This window comes from Vanessa atalanta, chromosome 7 (genome assembly GCF_905147765.1).
Source record: "Vanessa atalanta chromosome 7, ilVanAtal1.2, whole genome shotgun sequence".
Classification (NCBI taxonomy): Eukaryota; Metazoa; Arthropoda; class Insecta; order Lepidoptera; family Nymphalidae; genus Vanessa; species Vanessa atalanta.
The window spans coordinates 9,521,351-9,544,765 of record NC_061877.1 but is presented as its reverse complement, the minus strand read 5'-3'; the positions used below and the strand labels follow the sequence as shown (position 1 = coordinate 9,544,765).

The 23,415-nt window shown below is 31.5% G+C and overlaps 1 protein-coding gene across 1 annotated transcript; it reads left to right on the top strand.

The window, feature by feature from the left end:
* Positions 1–481: 481 nt before the first annotated feature.
* Positions 482–23,241, top strand: LOC125065241. The gene is made up of 5 exons (XM_047672754.1): positions 482–532; positions 21,120–21,349; positions 21,476–21,579; positions 21,650–21,765; positions 21,844–23,241. Exons 2-5 carry the CDS (start codon positions 21,122–21,124, stop codon positions 22,692–22,694), a joined length of 1,299 nt encoding a protein of 432 aa, XP_047528710.1. The 5' UTR covers positions 482–532; positions 21,120–21,121; the 3' UTR covers positions 22,695–23,241.
* Positions 23,242–23,415: the final 174 nt, after the last annotated feature.

Below are 23,415 nucleotides of genomic sequence, written 5' to 3'. Positions count from 1 at the left end.
ATATGTTGATTTAAGCGTAAATAATAAAAAAAAATATATAATAATTTTACAAGGCAGATTGGTAGCGAATTTTTTTTTTAATGTATTAATATTAATGTATAATGAACTAAAAAGGCTATACAGTTATTTGGCAAAAGTTAATTGAATTAGATGTTATACATAGATAACTATACCCATACATATACAAACGTGTATGTACCTTTGTGATAATTACAATAAAAGCGTAACCTAATAATGAGTTGCATCAGAAAAATGCAAACATTGTACTCCAGTAACATTTTAACACCCACGAGGCAAAAATCAATGTCACTAATACATCGTGCGTGAAGTAAGATTATTGAATTTGATGGGATTGTGCTCGCAGTCAATGGGAAGTTAACTTTTTGCAGGGGTTGTATCAGTATGTAGGGCGGGAGTGGGCGGGCGGCGGTCCGGGCGAGGCTGCAGCGTGTCCCGCGTGTCCCGCGCAGTGGATCTCCGACCGCCGTTCCGAGTGCACGCCGCGCCGCGCACGCACACCACGCACCCGTCGGTACGCGCCACGCTTACACGCACGTAACCCTACCCCCACACCCATACCACTCAACCACCCCCCACCCCGTGTGGATACTAATTGCGCGGAGCACAAATCTTCGCAAAATTTCGTGAATAATGGACACGCGCAATTATTATTCGCGGCGTATATTCGGTGTTTGCATGCGCTTTTTCCGACTCCAAATGTTTTAAAATATACGTGTCTGTCGTAGTTATTGTATTTTAGTACAAACAATCTTATATTTCTCTATATTGACATTTTTATAGAAAAACATATAATGAAAATGATCAACTCAAAACAAATTAACATTAAACATAAACAAAACCCTTTGTAGTTTAAAACCAATATCAGTTTCTTTGAGTATTTTCGTTTAAATTAATTTACTCTATCAAATAACATAAGAAATCTCTCTTTTAAGGTTATGTCCTTTTTCTTTATCCAATAGAAGCAATAAGAAGTTATTTTATTAAAATCCCGCCGGGACTACTCAGCCGTCTCATTCATGCGAAACAATTAACTCTGAACCTAAATTAATCAACGAGTATCTAATAATTTAAAGAATTTATCTCGTCTTCAATAAAAACACTAAAATCTCACATAATAATTATTTAAAATTCCATTTCTTAAATTATTTGGCAGTTTTTAGATTTTTCTTTTTAATTTTCACTTTCAACAACTTTAAATTATATATTACCTTTTTTATAACATTCTAAATTCAAAATAAGTTTATTTTAAAATATTTTATAGGTACCTTAATAAAAGTGAAACGTGTTTAAACGTGATATGAATACTTAAATATTTCGTTATTACAAACATTATATTTAAATATTGTAAAATATTAAAATTAATAATATAACTCTTTCTTTATGAAACAATTATTAAATCTATAAAATATTATAAATACTGTATCGCGGTATTTTAAATTTATTCGCGTAATATTCCGACGGTTTTTTACTTATTGTTAAGTGGCAGATATTATACATTTATCATCAAATTTCATATTCATAAATAATTTACAATTCGAAAATCATTTTGTCGAAAAAAGTGTTTTTTTTTTTTAAACTAATACTAAATAATATATTTTGAATCCAAAAACATTTTAAACAACCCAATGACATTACTGACACTAAATTGAACCACAATCGAACAAATTAAATTTCAATTTTAGTAGAGATCGGAATGACGGTGACTTTATCAGATTTTATATTCGATTGAAATTAATTTAAATAGTTTTGAAAGCAGACAAGCTTATAATTCTGCCTTTCTTAACTTTCTTATAATTATTTCATAGTTTTTGTTCCATCGTGGGTAGAAATCTAAGCGTTATTTAATCAGAAAGCTAAAGCGTGTAGTAGAAAAAAGTTTACCAATTATAGGAAAACCCGTCTAACTTACTTTTATTATACTAGTTTGTTCTATACTTTTCATTTAATTTTAGAAAATGTGTGTCGGAATATTCTATCTGAAGTGCATCATTTTAAGATGAGAAGTCGATTTCAAGTGAGAATATCTCTGCAACTTCTCTATATGTATCGTATCTTAACGAACGGATTCTAATGCAAGTTTTTATTATACTGTTTTAATTTAATTATATGTGATTATTAGATTTGATGTATAAAAATTAAACTGTTTTTGTTGCCGATGCTTCTCTAAAGAATCCACATTCCGAAACGGTCGTAGGTTTATATTATATTTCTGTAAAATGACGATATAAAATTTCGGTAAGAAGGAATCATGAAGGCCTTTGCAATTATATTTATAATTTAATATTTTATGTCCATTACAGCAAAGCGTTTAATATGTGTACACGGCTGTCGAGCATAGCGAAATATGAAATACTTATACCAGTTAATTGCATTATAACTAATTTACAAACTAAATAATCTCATCAAATTTAATAATAAATAGCAATTCGTGGTTTATATTGATTTTTAAAATAATTTTTCTGCTCTCTCTTTCTCTCATTATATACAATAAACCCATTTATTTAAAAAAAAAATTTACTTTACTTTCAGGAATTGTTTTCGTATAGCAATTATTATATTGTTGATGTTTTGATAATATCATAGATATGTACAAGTGAATCATATTTTTATATGAATATATTTGTAATGACGTAAAGCGAATCTACCGAATGAACTGTTAGCACTAGTCACGTGTACGGTCGCCAGGTTTTCGGCTTTTAAATGTCGTTTCCATTTAAATATTCACGTGTTCGGTTTGTTCAGTTTATGTTACGCCTTTTTTCAGTATGTTAACACAATATAGTGTACACATAACAGTTGCAGGCAGTGCTTGAGGAGTAAATGAGATAGTGTCGATTATTATAACTGTAATATCAACGATTAAAAGTTTCCTCCACCTTTAAAAAATTAATATCCAGATTTTAGACCTAGTGTCCGGAATAATTTAAATCCGAGCCCGGATTTTATTTAAAGGCCTGGCTGCCCTAGTCACCACATTTACATGCGAGCCAAAGTAAATGTGTCAAACCATTCGCGCGGGCTTTTAACTCGACACAACATGGCCCCAAACAAACAAACGTTCATTACGACATATTGAAAGGTAACTGAAATTACGGAAGCAATGAAACATTATTTACTTGATTACTTCAATTCGTTTATTGAATTTATAATTTGTCCGGTAAGTATTTGATTTTGCTAGATAATATACTGTAATGTTGTTTTTTTTTATAATAAAATCAGTAGACTAATGCTTAAAAGTAAATATACTCAAAATAACACAAATTATGCAGCTGAATAATAACCCAGGTTTGGACGGTAAATGCTCGTTTAAGATTTACATACGTATCCTAATCACTGGACCATCTTGGTTCTAGTATCTAAACATGTTACGTTAAAATGATCATCATATAAAAATAATTTAAGCCAGCATTTAACATTAAGATATTAATCATTTGAATTAACGCGATTATCACATACTAAATAATATTAACGAAATATATAATAGTTATTGCTTCATATAAAATTCAATTCTATTGTTTCAACTACTACTGCCTTTGACGACCTCCGTGGTCGAGTAGTGTGTACACCGGTTTTCATGGGTTCGATTCCCGGCTGAGTCGATGTAGAAAAAGTTCATTAGTTTTCTATGTTGTCTCGGGTCTGGGTGTTTGTGGTACCGTCGTTACTTCTGATTTCCATAACACAAGTGCTTTAGCTACTTACATTGGGATCAGAGTAATGTATGTGATGTTGTCCAATATTTATTTATTATTCAACTACTAATGTTAGTACGCCTTGTAATGTACTAATTATTATTTTACAAAATATATTCTTATCGGAAATACAATCTATTATTATTATAAAGTCATCGCGTTGTAGTTCTCACCAGCTTTTTTGACTTCACCTGAACTGACAGATATTCTAACAAGAATATTAAACAAGCTTCCCACAAACCGTTTGAGCTGATCTTTTGTTAGGTGTTTAGTGACATGTTAGGTTCTGATGACAAAACAATCTAATATTTGGCATTTTAATCGTTTTAGTGCGTATTTTAAACGGTTTCTTTTACAATAAACTTATTATATATATCGCAATAGCAAGCAGTGCTAAAAAATAATTATCGCTTTAACATAATCAGGCTAAGGTACGGTTCCGTCATCGCCTTAGCCACCTCGTAAACCACTTACTAAAGAGAGCTTTGATGTACGCAACCGAAATAACTGTTCACGCAACCATAAATCTTCCATTACAGTCATAAAACTGATGAGAGAAGCCCACACAATTGGAGATTGCTTCGCCTAAATTTTATTGTTATACATATATTTTGAGCGCTACTTCTCTTGTTTTAACACACTCATATAGTTCACTAGACACAATAGAAAAGTAATTTTGGTGTACATATTTACTGTCCCAAAAATATCATATACTACATTATGAGTTATGATTATGTATAAATTATAAATTACGGTTCAAGAAATATTTAATTGATATTATGAATGATGATCTTTGAATAGATATTAAGAAAAAGCAAATCAATTAATGTAATTATATCTACTAACACAAGAGATAAGCTTATAAGGGGTAAATAGGAATATTAGTAACTCCTTAAATAATTTGGGGCATTCCTACCATTCTATTAAAAAAACAACCAACTTTATTAAATTAACCAAAACACATATTTATTAATAATTATAAAAACAAGAGTTATTCAAAATTACGTAATATTTTACTTTTTTACTAACAAAATTGATCCATAATCTCTGTCATGATTTCATTGTCAGATTTATTAATAAAGTTAGATGAAATTCCTTTGTCATAAGCCTCTTTGCAAACACACGTCTCATAAAACATCTTTTTAGAGTTGTTTTCATGCAGAATGCTACAAAATTATTATGATGAATGATCTTTCACTTGTAACTATTAATTTTAATTTGATATATTTATAATACAATAAAGCGTAGAGCTTTATAATCATGATTGCGGGGCATGGCGGCGCAACGTTAGCAAAATTTCGATATTTTACAAGAAAACATAGTTGTACTAAATATTCAACAATTCAAACATTATCAATATAATTTATTATAATTATACTTTATATTTTTATTTTAAACATTAATACTTAATGACATATGACAAAGACTTAAATAATAATAGAAACATAATAGACAATATTAATACAGAATTAGTATAGTATAATTTAAAAATGAACATAACTAAAGTGTATACAAATATAATTAAATTTATGCATTGGGTAGGCGTATCGATGCGTTTTAAGTTAAATTAAAAAATTAAAAACTTTTTTATCAAAGTACATATTTACATTGAATACTTTTCCATCGCAACCTTTTTATAGAATATCATATAAAGTTCAGATAAACCCATTCATCTGGAATATCAGATATAAAGCCTCGTGACCTTCAGTTTTTTTTATTTACTAGGACTCCTTTTATAAATTTGTTACCTCCATTATATATTGTATTTTTTATACGATATAAGAGGAATAAATATAAGTTGAATATTTTTATATATATAATCATTAACTGAATATATGTTATATAATTAATCATATACCTATAAACTAACAAAATATACAACTAACATGTGCTTCTAAATTAGCTTTTATCAAAACTCTGCTATCACATATATAAAGCCGAAGAGTTTGTTTGTTCAACCACAAATCAGGATCTAAAAATACGATATGAAAAAAATTTATTAGATAGACCATTTATTGAGAAAGTTTAATATGAAGCTATGACCCAAGGGTGTGGAACAGTAGCGATTGACAGGGGTATAACAGAGCTGAGAAGCCAGTATATAATAAATAGATTCCTAACGCATGCTTATACACAAGACTGATTAAATTTCAATTTGACATTCAATCGATAATCGGTTATATCGAATGGAAAATTACTCATCAAGCTCTATTTCCGCAAGATGACTACAGCATCAAGACGTAACTAATAGTTGGAAACACTCAATATAAACCAATTCTATTAATATTAAGATTCATTTACAAAAACATTTAACGCGTTGATACTATTAATGTTTAATTTTGATATTTAAAAAAAATATCGCAAAATTCTGAATACATTGTTACAAATACATTTTTTTATAACTTTTCGTCCGTAAAAATATGTTGCGTTGTAATTATAATGCCCTAGAAACCTTTATATTTACTTGTCTATAAAATTTGTTGACTGACTATTAATAGAGTTACATTTAAATGTATCTAGAACACGGTTTCGTGCGTGCACATAGTATAGACATAACGTATTATAATAACTAGTGTTACGTTTGTGTTATATGACCGGTGGACCAATAATCATTATTGAAAAATTGAGGAAAACATATATTATGAGTAAACAAACATATAACTCTTGTTAGCACTCCAGCGAGACAGTAGCTAGCTTGCGTCAAGATAAAAAAAAAAGGAAATTGTTTGACAAACAAAGGACTGAACTGTTTTGCCTTTGCATATTTATATATAGATCATAATTATCGTCTCTGAATAAAAAATGTCAATTTATTCATACACTAGCAATAACACGCCCGATTCACTGGACATTCAATAAAATTTAAATCTGAATAAAGCGATCATCGAAATTCAAAAAATGAATAACATATAACTATCAAAGGACAATTTAGGATCGATTGGTCATAGTCTCATACGTTTATACGATATAATATATTTAAACAATAAATATAACAATATAGATTACTTATGAATCCATTGGCAGGACAATCTAAACCAAAGATTGTTAGTTCGAATCCGGATACCACTGAGTTTCCAGGTACTTAATTTGTGATTATAATTCATTTTGTGGTCTGCGTTATAGATGCATGTGTCGGAAATAATTCTGCGTCGTTCACCAACCCGAACGAGACCGTTGCCCAGCAGTGGGATAACTGCTTTAAACATTTCTTGTAAAGACATGGTTCATTTATTAAATGCAAATACATTGTAAATTTAAACGCTCTTAAATAAAACAAGATTGAGTCGTCTAGTGATTTTACCATTTACTTTTCTATAACTGTAGAATATAAAATTAATTTAAAGATAAAATAAACAAAGAGAGCAAAGTAATTGCAGAAAATCAAATAGCAATCACACCTCAAAAGCTTTCAAACTGCTATTTCTATTGTCTTATTTAAGCAAATTTTATATACCACATTATGTGTTAACGAGGTGAATATCGATGAAACCGAACTAACACAATCATTCAGAATGTTGTTGAAAGATAATCAGACCCGTGCGTGAATACCGAACTCCATAAATCAAAATTTAAATCGATACAGCACTAGCCAACCTAAATAGGAAATCGAAAGAATGTTAAATTAGTTCTACATCAAACAAAATACTATGTACGATTAATTAATACAATAACCTAACCTTTTCTACATATATAGACTCTTCATAAGCATTTTAATAACATCGTTTTCGTATTATTCATTATCAAAGATTTATCATAAACAGATGTATGATATATCTCTTAATGTTTAGTGATTATCTAATACGGTCTAAGATCCCGAAGTTTTGGGTTCCAACACAGTTCGAACTAAAATAAGTTATTAAAATTGAGAGAGGTGAGATCATTCACAGTGGCTGACCGAAGTATGAAAGTGAGAAGCGGTTACTCCACCGTGCTTCGAAATACACCTAAAACCTGTATTTTAATTATTCTGCTCCTGAACTCTTTTCGGTCGTCAAATTGAATTAGGAAGTGAGGGAGTGCACTTGTGTGTGCATTCCGCACTTGTGTTTGTTGCCACACTTGAAAACTATGATATGTCTTATTTAACTGGCCAGTCTCCCTTGAGAGAAGCCATCGTAGCCTCTAGCATGGCCATCGAAATGTGGGCGAAGCTAAATGTATGTAACGTTGGTTAATACATAAATAAGTATCGCTAATAATAAACGATTGCTATGAGATCATAGCAATTGTTTATTAAAACATTCTTTTCAGAAAACGAATCTGACATAGAGTAGTCGATTTTAATATATGACAATATAATAAATACAATTTGATTATTTTTCAATAATGTATAAGTTTAGGATTTAAGTAATTTAATTTATATTTAAAATATATAAAAATATATCCTTCTAGAAAACGCCACTTTCAATCAAAACTATTGTAGAAACGTCACAAAAGGTTGGCACATTTCAATCCACTTAGAAAGGTTTTCACCGGAATATTTTATAGTGATATTATGCAGGTTTAGTGAATCTTGTGTTCGTCTTCGTCGTAGTAAATTAAATTGTCGGAGCGACGTTTTAGGGGTGCTTGCTAGATGTACAGTTTCAGAAATGTCTTAGTAATAGCTGTTGCAAAAGCTTAGCACTGACAGATTATGTACATTAAATGATCCTTTTTAAACGGAGTAGTTTCTTTTATTATTATTGAAGACTTAAATTATAGCTTACCAAAATTATATTCCAACAAAAGGAAGACGAAAGGCACAAAAGTAATTTTAACATTCAACTGTCGGTATAGAAGCTCAAAGAAAAATTAAAATTCATGAATGAAATAAATAAAGACATTTGAAGAATTATTTGAAATGCGTATTATAAATAGAGCTATCAGAAAATCATATAAAATGGGTAAATTTAAGTTATGTTATTGCGAGTTCGATTAAGTATATTTCCGAAAAATCCAAAGAGTAATCAAAATTTTTGATGTTTTTATAGTTTTGGATGTACGTTAAAAATATATATATCTATATATACGATCGGTGAGGACCAAGACAGCTCAATCGATAGAACACATAAAACCAGGGAATTCAAATCTGTAGGTATTAGGTAGTAAATATAAGTAGGTATGTAAAACGTGTATATTTGTTTAAATCCAAGTAAGAACGGCAAAATATTTTAAACCTTAATTTATATTCATAATTAATTTCTTACTTAGCGATGAATGAAACATGCAAGTTAACTATGAAGTTTTATGAACGTAATATTTAGTTTCACATGTTTTTATTATTATCGGTCCCGAGTATCTTTAAACAAATTTTCTATCATTGGTGGTCTCGGATGAAGGTTTTCAATTAATTATGCATGTTCAGCAACCACGGAAGCTGCGAGCGAATCACGTTAGATAAATTCACACAATAATATAATACGAAATTTATAAAATAGACGTGATTAAACGCTATAATAATTTACCCACAAGATTTAATGTGTAATTCGCAGATTGCACTGGGTATTTGCGACTATATTATGTTTTAGTAACGTGGCATATAATCGTTATATGTAATAATGTAATTATATTTTAATGAAATTGAAAAGAGTCGTGATGGTCTAGTGGTTGAATGAAGATCAAGGGTCAAGATCAAATACGGAAAAACAAAAATGATTTACTAAGTCCCACAACTGGGCTCTAATTTTTTAAGAAGAAGGCTATATAGAATATAGGTTCTTAGATACATATAAGGCAGATTTTCATTAGACATATGCAGGTTTCCTCACGATGTTTTCCATCACATTAAAACAAATTAAGAATATGAATTCAGCATTACTTGCCTGGGTTATTAAATCATCGATTAAGATTCACGTGTCACAATTGGGGCATCTCGGCTAGTTCAAATTACTTGCTATATTATATACGTGCTTATTTTATATATAAATGTGCTCATGTGCTAACAATTACAGTATATTGTAAGGAAAATTACAAGTGTCGATTGAAATTCAGAAAAATAACTAATTGAATAATATTTTTGAAAATAAGGCGAAATAAGCTCTAAGTCATACGAGGAGAGAAGGTTCCGTCATCGGTGAGACATTTACAAATTTATACCCAATTAATATAATATTGAAACACAGGTTGTTTATTTTGTTAAAAGGTAAACTCTCTGGTCCTTTAATGGATTTAGTTTAAAACGGCAAACTGACACGCCCTTCAAATAATACAACAATAAGGTCCTTTCTTTATGAGCTACGTCCTCTGTTTCATTTCCAACTTTGTTAATATGACAATAATTTTGAATCTGGTTGCCTCATTGGTCTAGTGGCTAGATCATCGAGGCCACAGATCCTAAAGTTCTGAGTTAGGTCAAATAAAAAAAATAAAAAAAATCATTAACAGCCCGGGTTCTCGAAGTTAGAAGTGTATGAAAGTGTGTGAAAGTACGTAGACCAACAAATGGTCCTGCGTCTGAAGTTGGTGGTTGGGCTTTGTGCAAGCCCGTCTGGGTAGGTATCGACTCTCAACAGATATTCTACTGCCAAACAACAGTACTCAATATTGTTGTGTTCCGATTTGAAGGGTGAGTGAGCCAGTGTAATCACAGGCACAAGGGACATAACATCTTAGTTCCCAAAGTTGCTGGCGCATAGGTGATGTATGGTATATATAAAATAAAAAGAAATTATTCTTTCCGATCATGTCGGATTTGCCGTCCTATCAGAATATGGAGTGAGGAATAGAATAGAGAGTGTGCTTATGGTGCACTCTAATATGACGTACATAGTTGGCTGGTCTCCCTTGAATTTGGTCGCCACCGAGGACACCAACGCACATGCTGATATAATCTGATTCATTCGTCTAAGAAAATAATCACTTTATATTACCCAGGAAAAACGCTCTGTTACAATATTATTTATGTTAAAAATATATTAATCTATACAAAATTATATATGTAGACTAGCTGTGTCCGCGACTTCGTGCGCGTTGTTTGAATTTAAGTTATTTGGATATTGTAGCGTGTTTTTTTTTTAATTCTATATATAATTCTAAAATAAAAGTAAGTAAGCCTAAGTTACTCCTTATTACATCCGCTATCTGCCAGTGAAAGTCCCGTCGAAATCAGTTCAGCCGTTCCAGAGATTAGTCGGAACAAACAGACAGACAGACAGACAAAAATTGTAAAAAAAAAATTTGGTATATCTACCGTGTATACATACATATGCATTTTGTAAAAATGAGTTATTTCAATATTACAAACAGACACTCCAATTTTATTATATGTATAGATATTAGGTATATCAACGGTATATGCATATGTCCGTTGGTTTTCTTTCAGTAGAGTAAGTACAGTTTCTTGCAATGTCTTCCCTTAGAATTAGAATTTAATAAATTGGTGATAATTTAATATTAATTTAAATCTTGCAAAATTATACACAATGGAAATGCTCCCGTTCAATATTATAACATGACATGATTCAAAAGTGCCCACTTGAATTAATAATATTGTGAAATGACGGTTCATAAGTACTGAGGTACTTTATGTATTTGAGGGACAAGTCACATATTTAAATATAAGAAATGAAGATTATTATTGGAATATATTTTACGGAATAAAATAATATAAAAATATGAAAAAATATTGTACTCTAAAAATATTACGAAACACAACCATGTTACGCAGGAATAAGATATGTACTACATTTTACAATAAGCAACTAACATTTGCATACTAAAAAATCTACGGCATATATCGTAGTTTTAATATAAGCGATATTTTAATAAACATACACAGTATCAACGCAGTATCACAAGAATGGTTGGTATTTTAATAAACGCGAAATCCGCATTATTTAAAGAAAATACAATAGATTATAATCTATTTTAACATATTTCCCTTCAATGACACGTCGACAGAATTTTAATTTCTATCTTTTTTTCATAACGTATTGAAAAAATGTCGAGAGCTTGTGTTTGGTGATGTGCATACATTAAAATGTGAATTATTCAAGTGTGCAAATGGCCCCGAGCGAAATTCATTTAAGCATTTTTTGCTATTGCTGGTAGTTTCTGTTTTGGCTTTCGTTTCAATCCCTTACAAAAATACCAGTTTGTTAACGAGTTTTGTGGTTGGTCGTTAGGTGTTAGGTATAAAAAAGTTATATTAAATTCTGTAAGAGCTGGAACGTCTATGATGGCAAGAGTCATTTTTATTGTATCATATAATATAATCTATAGAAATACTATATGTAATGAAAAAAATTTTTTTGATTAAACGTCTACGTCAATAATAACAGTGGTCACTTGTCCAAGTTTAAATCCCCGATACTGTAATATTTTTAATCAAAATTAAAAATCGTCTTGAATTATATATAATTATAATGTTATTTCTTTATCAAATTTTTGCATGTAGATACGTTTATGTAAAACATGTATACGTAAATAATTATCTTTAGTAGTGTTAAATTCTAACCAACAATGACGATAATGAAACAATGATATTATGTCCAACCAGATCTATCTGAGTATATGTTTTCACAATAATGTAATAACAGAGAATAGAGGGCTAATTGCAACAGCGTAGTTAATTTTGCTGTATAAACAATGTTTACGCAATCCGATAACTTCATCTAACGTCTATGATAATGCTAAATATTATATTTTGCATGTTGGTATATATATGAACATCTAAATATTTTGTTTTCAATGCGGAATTACTTTTATTAAATAATATCATATCTCGTTTTACAAGCAATCATCATTATTAATATATATATATAGTTGTGTTTATATTTTATAATTATAATTAATAATTTAATTCCGTTATTAATAAATAAAGATTCTATGAAACATAATGCCCTCCCGACTTATTACGTATATAGTGCACAAGTGTGCGCGCAAACATACATACATACATACATTCATCGGTGTCAACTATTCCCACGCTTAATTCGGAAATAGTTCCATTGTTTTACTCGATTTCCGAAGCACAGGAGTGTATCCCTGTCAATATGTGTATCCCTGATTCCAGGCTGCTACTGAGAATTTCTCAATAGAAACACCAAAACATGTTTAATGGTCTGGACTTTGAATCCAGGACTTTGAGGTCTGCGAAATTAATCCACTTATACCGATGCGGCAATCAAGTGAAATATAGTACAGTATTATTTAATTTGGACTGAACACTGACTTGAGTGGTATATATTATTTTATAAAATTACTTGAAACTCGGTTTAAACATATTTTCTTATCATTCTTTTAAAAATCATCAAAGGCCGTAAAAGGTCTAATGGAAATAACTAGTCAAAAACCTATTCTAATTTTAATTCGAACTGTAACGGTAACTGTACCGCGTGCGTTTTTCAATTAGAGCAGTTGCGTAGTGGTTGAAATTCATCCGAAATATCAGTGAAATCAGGATAAACTCAATATAATAAAATAATTATAAGTACTTTACTTGAATGTATAATAAATTGCTGCAAGCAGATTATTTTAATTCGTATGTACTAATTGAAGTTATCATTGAAAATAATTATTAATTATAGTTTACTTACTGACGTATTGTATGTAATATGGGGAGCAATAATTGAGTAAATAGCATTTTATCCCAAAATGCTACATAGTAAGCCGTTATATTATTTTTGTTTTAAATATGTCGCATTCGGAAAACATTACATTGATATGGGCTGAAATTTTAAATAAATAATAGAACAATATATATAAATAATATAATAAATTTCTCTATTTTCGCTATCACTTGAATAATAAGTTTTCATTATTCAATATTATATTTAGGAGGTTTATTATTAATATTATATTGCTATATATAAGAACTATTAACATTAAGGCCATAACTACATACAAATAAAAATTAAAAATAGTTACTGTAAAAATCATGTTCGCGTGGAATGATGGCAAGATCAGCAGCATTTCCCCTTTGAATCGCAATTCCGATCCTCTGGGCAAAAAATGAAGCAACCCTCCTGTCACCAGTGGAGGCAATACAGCGAGGTGTTATACTATTAATGGAGGCACTGCTAGTCCATTATAATAATAATAATTTGCCTACAAAATTTAAGCATCTCGTGATCCAAGGATGCTTACTGTTACGTAGGTACTTATTTTATTGAATAGAATATTTTATTACATTATATAATTTAAACTAAGCACATGATTCAAAAATTATATTGCCCATTTTATTTTCTCCACTGTTAACATATTTTATAATTATAAACGTTCTACGCGTCAACCACAGAAAATAAATATCTTGTAAGTAGTATTTACATAAAAGCAAATAAGCCTGGCTGAAGTGCTATTTGTCGTATTTGTCTAATACAGAGACATACTATTAAATAAATGGGAATGTCATTAGTGTTGATAGCTTACGTTTTACAACTTTAAATCGTATGGTAATTACACTAATAGGTATAGATATACATATATGTATACTATAATGTATGTACAATGTACATCTATCTGATGACATTTTTTATGTTAGTGAAAATGAAAATCAAATTCAAAATCAATTAAATATGATTTACTTACAAAGATACCATCAAATGTCAACGAACTCTTGTTCTTACAGAATAAAGTTAGTTAGTTACGGTTACTCTTGCAGAATAAAGTTGCCACTAAAATGAATCCAAGCTGAAATAAAGCCAATGAAAACACACTAAAACAAAGTGAAACTCTTCACATTCGCGTGCAAATTGGTGTTATGCAAAGTCAAGCGAACGTATTTTGGGGCAAAAAAAATAACTTTTTCACTTACTGAAATAGACGAGTATCGATTTTGAGCAAAAATATAAAATAACAAAATAGGTCAATCCGTCCGTTCAAATAAAAAACTCGGTAAGATTTTTATATGCGTTCTCTTTTAGAACTGCTGTTGTTGCTTTTTTATCGAATACAGCTCCCAAAACCTTTGTATAGCAATTTTAGTTATTTCATTCTCTTTGATAAAATTTTCGCTAACGTTGCGGTTCTAACGTCGCGTCGCTCACACAACTCTGTCAGTTTTTGTGGGGAATATTTGCTCACAAAAATGTTCGGAAAACTTCAACTGACGTTTGAAAATATTTTGTTAATTTATTATAAAACCGAGAAACCGAAAAGTAATTACTTGACTGCACATGAATGCAGTCAGAATAGAGAATAAATTTGTCAGACTTTTAATAATTAATAAGTACCGCAAATGAGATACCCTTCAAGAAGACAAAAGAAAGAGGCTCTTGTGAACGAAATTAATTTTCAATATAGGGTGCAAAACAAAACATTCTGCAAGTACATTACATTGGTTTCCTCATAAACGGTAAAATGATAAGTGAAAAACAAGTATTGTAAAAGGCGGGCGGTTTCCTAACAGCGTAATTAAACCCGAAGCTCAGAGCCCACACTCCGAGCCAAGTGATATTTAGGGTCCCTCGACACCATTCTTCCCTTTATTACGAGCCTTTTAACTTTGCTACGTTTTATTGCCCTTATTTCTTATATCTTATCTTTCACACTTCACTCCACAATTTAGAATTCCTTTTGAAATAAATCTTCTTTTATGAATATTAGCTTCAAATTTATCTCGTCGACGAATTTTTCTTTTATTTCTTACGTTTTATTGGACTTAATCTTAATTATTTACAAAGCATTAGAGAAATTATGGTTCGTTTTATAAATGTGTCAGTAAATAAAACAATCATATAAAATACATCAGCGATTCTCTTGTTATTGTTCACGATTTCAATATGTAATTAAAATCAATGAAATTATTAAATAATTAATAGGTAATAATTAATTTTAATAATTAGGTAATTTTTTTATAACCTTCTGAGTCGGAGACAATTTTGAAATTAGTATTAAATCGTGTTTATAACTTTTTCGTTCTCCTGAAGTTTATGAGATAACAAACAACGTCGAGGGACTGTCCGAAATTCGATAATTGTGATGTATCACTTTGCGAATGGATCTTTACACCCCGGGGCATACATAGCCTATAAGTTTCACTCTAAAATAAACTTTTGATATTTCAATACGAGATATAAGCAAAAATTCAATATAAGTACATATTTCAAATTAATAAGAAAATACTTTATTTTGAAAAGGGAATCCTGAACGAAACTAATATTTACCCGGCTTTACCAAATTTTGTGATTGGTTAAATAATGTCGTCTTCGTCTTTCATGTTATATTATTATATAACATGAAAGATTCATTGAGGCCAGAAAAAGATCATTCAGTAAATATAAGCAACCGCTGAAACGTTTAAGAGAAAGGCGAAATGTTTATAAATGTCGCTAATTTTAACAGAACTTAAAGTAAACTCGAACTCTCTGAAACATTAACTCGATACGAGCAAACTTAATCGAGCGGCTAAAGTAAATTTCGATTAGTTGTTAGTTGCTGCTCTTGTATTAATTCGTGTTCGCAACGCCAATAACTGTCAATAAACTTTGTATATTACTGAGACATCTACAAGTTTATTTGGAGAATGTATGCTGGATACAGTAAAATCTTATCATTTATAGATTATAGTTGGTTTTAAGCAGCCCCAGATTTGAGAGCAAATTCTGCCCCGGGCTCTAATTTGAAGGAATACAAAATTCAAAATGATATATTTTAAAATAAATTGTTCTGCTAAATAAGATAACTATAATTTAGATGATAGGGGTAAATTAATTGCGATTTTTTTATTCCACTCGATTTTAGGGATGCCGCCCGCATTGTTAGGTTTTGGCGTCTGATGGATACTGATTATGAAAACTGTTAAATCAATTTTTGAATATGATTTTCTTGCATTACGTTTTAGAGATTGTTTGAAAAATATTCTTGATATTCTGGAAATTGTTTAACTATGGTATTATTTTAAATCTACTGAAGACAGAACAAAGACAATAGCAGAGCGCCCTTAACCACAAGTAACAGCTTATTTTAAATAAACTTTTGCATTCAACATATTCTCTAGCAAAATATATGTATAGAAACTTTGTTCTTATCTTTACTAATATTATAAATGCAAAAGTAAATATATCTGTCTGTCTGTCACGCTTTCACGATTAAACCACCGAACCGAATTTGATGAAATTATTGTGAAGCAAGATTGAGCTCTAAGGAAGGACATAAGCTATTTTTTTATACTTACAAGCGCTCCCCTACACGCGGGCGAAGCCGCTGACGAAAACTAGTATTTCATAAATATTATAACGGACGTTTTATATTCTACGAGAGGGCTCGTTCCCCTTTTACGATTCCACCTTAGTGTATCTGAGTAGATTTTCATGTAGAGACGTAATCTGTTTCCAATAGGCTTTAATAATCTATAAAGGCTCGGATGAAGGGATTTCTCATAACCCCGTACTGCATAAAGTGACAGCCCATTTGACAAACTAAAGGAAATGTCATAACTTTTTATTTATGATGCGTTTTATATTTCTAGTTAATGTTAATACAAGAGTTTATTTTATAAAATGCAATATTATACACATTCCATATATCACGCAACATTTAGAACAAAATTTCACGTACGACTCTTCAGAGGATGCAAAGGTTTATTTGCAAAATTAAAACTTTATTCAATTTCAAAAATGTTAGCTGACCTCTAACGGGCTACCTGGTGCTAAAAAGTTGTGATATAAGAGTTGATCAATATTTTCGACATTGACACTATAAAAATTTATGACGGCAAAATCTAACTCGCCCTTCAAACTGTTGCCGTTGCTGTTAAAAGCGATATTGAATATGACTGTTTTCCGGTATAATATGTGTTTAGTGAAAAAACCTAAAAATATGTACAATAAGAAACTTTATTTCGGATTATTTTAACTCCAATGCAGTCAACATTACGAGAATATTTTTTCTTGAATATGCAAGTTATTTCAAAGGATGAATGATAATAAGAGGCATTTTTTTATTTTTTAAAAATAAAATTAATTTAAGACGTTTGCATTATTTTTTCATAACTAATTATATCTAATTACTTTAGGACATTCTTATCTATTCTTATCTTATGTAATCTTTATCGATCCCGGATCTACCCTTCCAAATACCTCGTTAAACTCCGTAAAGTACATAATACATATTTATAATATACATATATATCGAAATAAATCTTGAAAATAAAAATAAACCCATATTTTAATATAATTATGATATAGAAACAGACCCCATTAGTAATGCTCCACCAACCGTGTTTTTGCACTTGACAGTAGACTCGCCCTACACGTTGAAATCGCTATTGTTACCTGTTATACAATAAATCTATACGTAGGGATTGGTAGACAGAGCTTATTTGTATATTATAATGCTTTGTTTTAATATTTTACTATTTATAAACTTTCCATGAAAGTTTAAAACTCATGATTACAACAAATATCTGGATCCACATTCTATTCAAAGAGATATAACGATAAAACCAAAATGACAGTTTGATAATATCTAAAAGGCGTCGAGGCAAGAGTTCTATTTTATGCAGACTTGTCAAAGTAACAGAGACAGCCATTTTCCAGCTACGGCGAGGCTCTAGGTCACTTAACCGGGTCAAAGCTGGGGCTTTCAAATTGAAACATTGTGATTATCTCTTGTCAATTCATAACATAATTAAATAATAAATATGATCAATATGTATAGAAACTCATTAAATATAATTTAATGATAGTTTAAAATTTAAAACTACTTCGACGAACAAGTATAAATTAATTTATAAAATTTTAAATAATAACGACTCATCATTATATACTTATTTAACAAAAATATATAAATAAATAAATAAATCGGTAATCGTGTGCCAACTGGCAACCCTTGCCGCACAGCCTTGGGGACCTGTTGATATATCGATTGAGATTTTGTATGATTATATTACCGTTCGCTTTTGTGAGCTTCGGATAACCGAACCGGCATTGGTTGTAAATTGCGATACCGGCCTTTGATTCTAGATTACTTTAAACATTGAAAAGTAAACAGACAATAGACTTTTTCTGTGTAGATTGTGCTTTTAAACTTCATACATACAATTATAATTTATTTTTTAATGTGAGTAGTTTTATTTATTTACGGATTTGAATTTAATCTCTTTTGATGTGTCGATTGAAGTCTAGATTATTAGAATCTAGAAAATGTTACTGTAAAAGACTATTATTGACTCATACATAGAAATACTTTAATAAGCACCTTTAGTTAAAATATATAATATAATATATAATGGCAAGCTTATCCGAATATCTCCAAATAACCGGGGAAGGGGAAGGGAGGGGAAGTGAAATTATATAACGAGTACCAAACTATCCCTGGAAAATCAGCGGTAGCCTCACCGAGGTTAAAACGCCGACCATGCTCACGTGAAAGTGTTAATAGTATTATTAGCAATTACCTTAGGAAGTGAAAATATCCGATTCTATCTTGCTAGAAACATGTACATAGGTATATAATTTCGGTTATAAACATTTAACGTAGTTTTATGACATCGAAAAGTTAATTTGGCACATCTTACGTATATCCATTAAACATTTCAAAGGAAGTCAAAGCACTGGACAAGGAATTTTGTTTAATTTTCGCTGAAATAAACAGCGATTTTAAGAATGTTATTCTTGGAGAATCTTAAATGATCTGTGTCTTATGACGAGCTATTTGATCTCACATAATACTCTTCTTTCCTTGTTTCATATAGATCAAGCAACCGTCAATTTTGCAATGACCTATATAAATAAATCATAATTCAGACTGAATATTTAATAAAACGTAGAAAGAACATACATTATACTTCATAAAAACCTATTATTTCATTATCGAATAAAACAGCAATAAACAGCAGTATTGAGTTATAATATTAGGTTTATTTAACAACATTTAATCCATCTGAACCCATGTATATTCTACTCCGGACGTCTAAATATTACTCGTTCGAATCTAGGAGTATGCTCGTTAAATCCGCTACGAACCAATACAAATATGAAATCTATCTTAAAAGCAAATGTTCTAAGAATATACTTAAAGTTTATGTGACATCGTTTATAAAGTTTACTAACAGCCCATTAAATGTCCTCCTGAACCTGGAGGAAGACCTCTCCAGTTAAAAATTTTTATGCTTATATTGATGTGATTTACATTTTACTTTGTAGAATATGTTTCTGAAAGACCGTCTTGGGGGGTAGCTCTCACTCAATCTACGGGTACACAAAACTGCATTAAATCAAATCAAATCAAAATTTACTTTATTCAAGTAGGCTTTTACAAGCACTTTCGAATCGTCATTTAACAAACTATTTGAAGTAAAGCAAACTTAAACAGGTTCGGAATGTCTATTCTACCGAGAAGAACCGGCAAGAAACTCAGTATCTGAAAATACAGTCATGTTAGTTAAATACCTACAATTATATATGTATGTTATGTCTCCTGCCTGGAAGCCAACAAGCATTAACTCCACGCTTTTTTATCATCAATATAATCTTGTATTACTAATTACTAATTTAATATACTATTTGTTGGTGACATATTAAGATAAGAATTGTTAATATTTCGTAGCCAATGTCTATGTGCGGCGGTGACCACTTACCAGCCTTACCTACCAATTTACCTCCATAATATTTTATAGTAAAAATCAAACGTAAATTCGAAGTCTCTAAATACCCCATAGCTGGATTCCATGTTACTTACGAAGAAGTTTCCCAGTTTCTAATTCAATTCAACGTGTACTTAGCTTACGCTGATAAAAATCATATGAGATATAGAATAAATATATAAAATAACAAATATCCAACTGTGCTCATGCAAAGCAAATCAAAAAAAGAACTTCGTTATAAATTGACCTAGCAATTAGCAATGTATAAAACTTAATTTAGCAACAGATGATAGACAATAATAATTTGTTAGTTCATTATTTCATGAAGAAAGACAAAATAAAACTAGTCATGAATAAGTACATATTACATCTATTGTGACTAACATTATTTTAATTAAGCAAATGTTAGCGAATATAATTCAAAACCCAGTATAATTTTGTATGTTGAACAAAATTAAGTGTAGGTTGTAAAGGCATTCACTATATTCAAAACCACCTGCTGAGCGTTTCTTAATTAAAGCGAATGAAGGTGTCTGGCTGCACTGAAGTGGCGTACTTCAAATTCTACTTACAAAATATAACATAGTAGGTTTGGATTTTATGTTTCATTTGAACAAACAAATTATTTATTAATTGATAATAATTTTGTATCATTTTCATTGCATAGGCAAACATATTTTACGTGTAAGAAAGATGTACCATTTAAAAAGAGGAAGAGCAAGGTCCTATAGGTACGTACGTTGAAAAATAATTTTGGATAACTAGTGCTTCCAACATTTATTTTATCTTTCATATCGTTGTTTTTTCGAGCTTAGTTTCTGTTTTTATATACCTACTGAAAATATCGACATAGACAGCATGCCTTTGTTTAAACAAACAAATAATTTTGAATCTCGTAGCCATGATGCGGCGCGGTTCAATGGCCATCGCCGGCGGCGGCGAGCCCTTGATCGTGGTGGAGGAGAGTGGGGCTGAAGATGCTGAATCTTACCGGTCCCCCGTACCTATCCGTGGGTTCTCTGAGGACCAAGAGTCTCCACCAGATCCATACCACCTGTCGCCGTGGCGTGAAACTCGCAAGCACTCTCTTCCAACGCCATCATGCACGTCTGGACCTACTGCTAGTCAGGTATAATTTAAAAGGAAAATATTATATTTATGTATTTTACTCTATTAATATACATAGCTTATAAAATTACTTTTATTATAATTAGTTCATAAGTTTCAATTTAAAATTACTTTGTATACATGCCAGGTACGACGATTATCGGAGCGTGGAGAGGGTGTAGCGCGTGAAGCCCGTGAAGCAGCATTCTTGGCCACTTTAAGCCAAGCTCCGCCCCAGCCTGGAGGCCGAAGGTAATTGAAGTCAGAGCGAATAAACCAAAACGTTTTATTTCATTTGTACAAAGGCTATTTTTCTTTTTAGACATTCCGTTGTGACAATATCGAGAGTGCCTCAGGCGCTCTTCGGACGAGGTCGTCGTGAATCAATTGCGGCTTTCCCTGCTCTTTCCCGTCGTCGTGACTCGGGTGCGAAAAAATGTAAAGCTAAGTTTTCATTTTCATGGCAGAAAAAATAAAAATCTTATTTAAAATAATTCATATGCTAAATGATTATAGGTCCACCAGCTACTGACAATCTGGGAAGTACGCACAACCTTCAACTGGATATAATGGACGATATCGTTCAAGCTCGCAAAGTACGAATGCGTCTCTGGAATACGTCAAACGAAAGAGTTTGTGAAGTTCAACCTCTCGATGAACGATCTCCCATAAGTAGTTCCGTCAGATACACGAAAAGTGGACGTCGACACTCAGATTTCATTGGGTCACCATTGCCACCCATTCCAGCGCGTCGTCGTGCTTCAGAAATGCCTCCACCTATACCTCCGCGGGCTGGAGCAGGCGTTGTTTGCACTGATACAGATCTCAAACTTATGTTAAATGCACTGACTTCTTCTGCTACAGAGATAGATCGATGCGGTAAGCCTGACCGCAATAGACGACTGGCTGATATGCGCTCTAGCAGTTTTGATGCATCGACATTACGTGAAAAACTATCAGAATCGGGAACGACTTGGTTTACTCGACGACATCAAACACTTGCAACTAAGAAGAAAGAAAATGAGATAAAGAAACCAAGAGTGACATTCGCACCAGATGCTAAACCAGCAACAGGAGACGCAGCTGCTGTAGTATGGGACAAGCCATCGGGCTCAGTAGTGGACGCAAGCGCACTCGGAAGCGCTATTGAAGTTTTCCTACGTAGTGGCAATACTGTCAATCCCGGACCATCGACATCCGGTATATCAGTGCCACAAGTAACTAAACCGAAACCCGAAAATGAAGCACGACCGAGCACGAGCCGAGCGGGACGTAGTGAAGGTGAACGCTGGTTCATAAACAGATCAGAAGAAGAAGAGGGCTGCGATGCTTCTTTATGCTCATCGCTGAAAGATCTTTTTGTGTAAACAAAGAAGAAATATTGAAAATTCTTACACATAATACCTATTTGTCAAGTACTGAATTATTTCTCGGGCGGCAAGTGAGGACAACTCGAGGTTCCTCACCGTCGCCCTCGATGTACCTTACTTTATAAATCTTTCAATGTGATAGACTGCACGCTGGATGCCAGCGCCGGTCGTCCCGAGTCGACTCACGACCGACGCTTGCTCTGCGTTCAATTATTTTTAGAGTAAATTCTATTTTCATTGTAAAATTTTTGATATTAGCAATCAAATTATTAGACTTATCGTTAGTTAGAAAATTGTAAGTATTTGTAATGAACGGACGCGCACTTTCCACGTCGCGCTCACGGCGACTTCCCACCGCGTGCTCCGGACCCTACCCCGTCTCGTTGTCGACAGTCTATGTCTTGTAATCAAATGTTAACCATTAAAAAATTTAACTTTATCATTGTATAGCAGATAATTTAAAAAGATGTCGCGTCGGGAGAAACGTACGCTTAAAAGACGAATATGACTTTCGTCATTTATGAATAAAGTTTTTATCGATGTTCTTTGGCGTTTTTATTTCCTTTCAATAATATTATTTAACTGGCAAAAGAATAGTATGTACTAAGCCTGTAAATATATAATTTATAAATTATCAAATGATAAATCATTAATTATAGAAGATTTCAATGTATGTTTAAATTTAGTGTATGTATTAACAATTACAATGTTAATCAAC

Excerpts from the sequence above, each read along its gene's own strand:
- LOC125065241 (XM_047672754.1), top strand. The coding sequence starts at position 21,122 with ATGATGCGGCGCGGTTCAATGGCCATCGCCGGCGGCGGCGAGCCCTTG. Across the intron at positions 21,350-21,475 it reads CTGGACCTACTGCTAGTCAG|GTACGACGATTATCGGAGCG; the intron begins GTATAATTTAAA and ends TATACATGCCAG. Across the intron at positions 21,766-21,843 it reads TGACTCGGGTGCGAAAAAAT|GTCCACCAGCTACTGACAAT; the intron begins GTAAAGCTAAGT and ends AAATGATTATAG.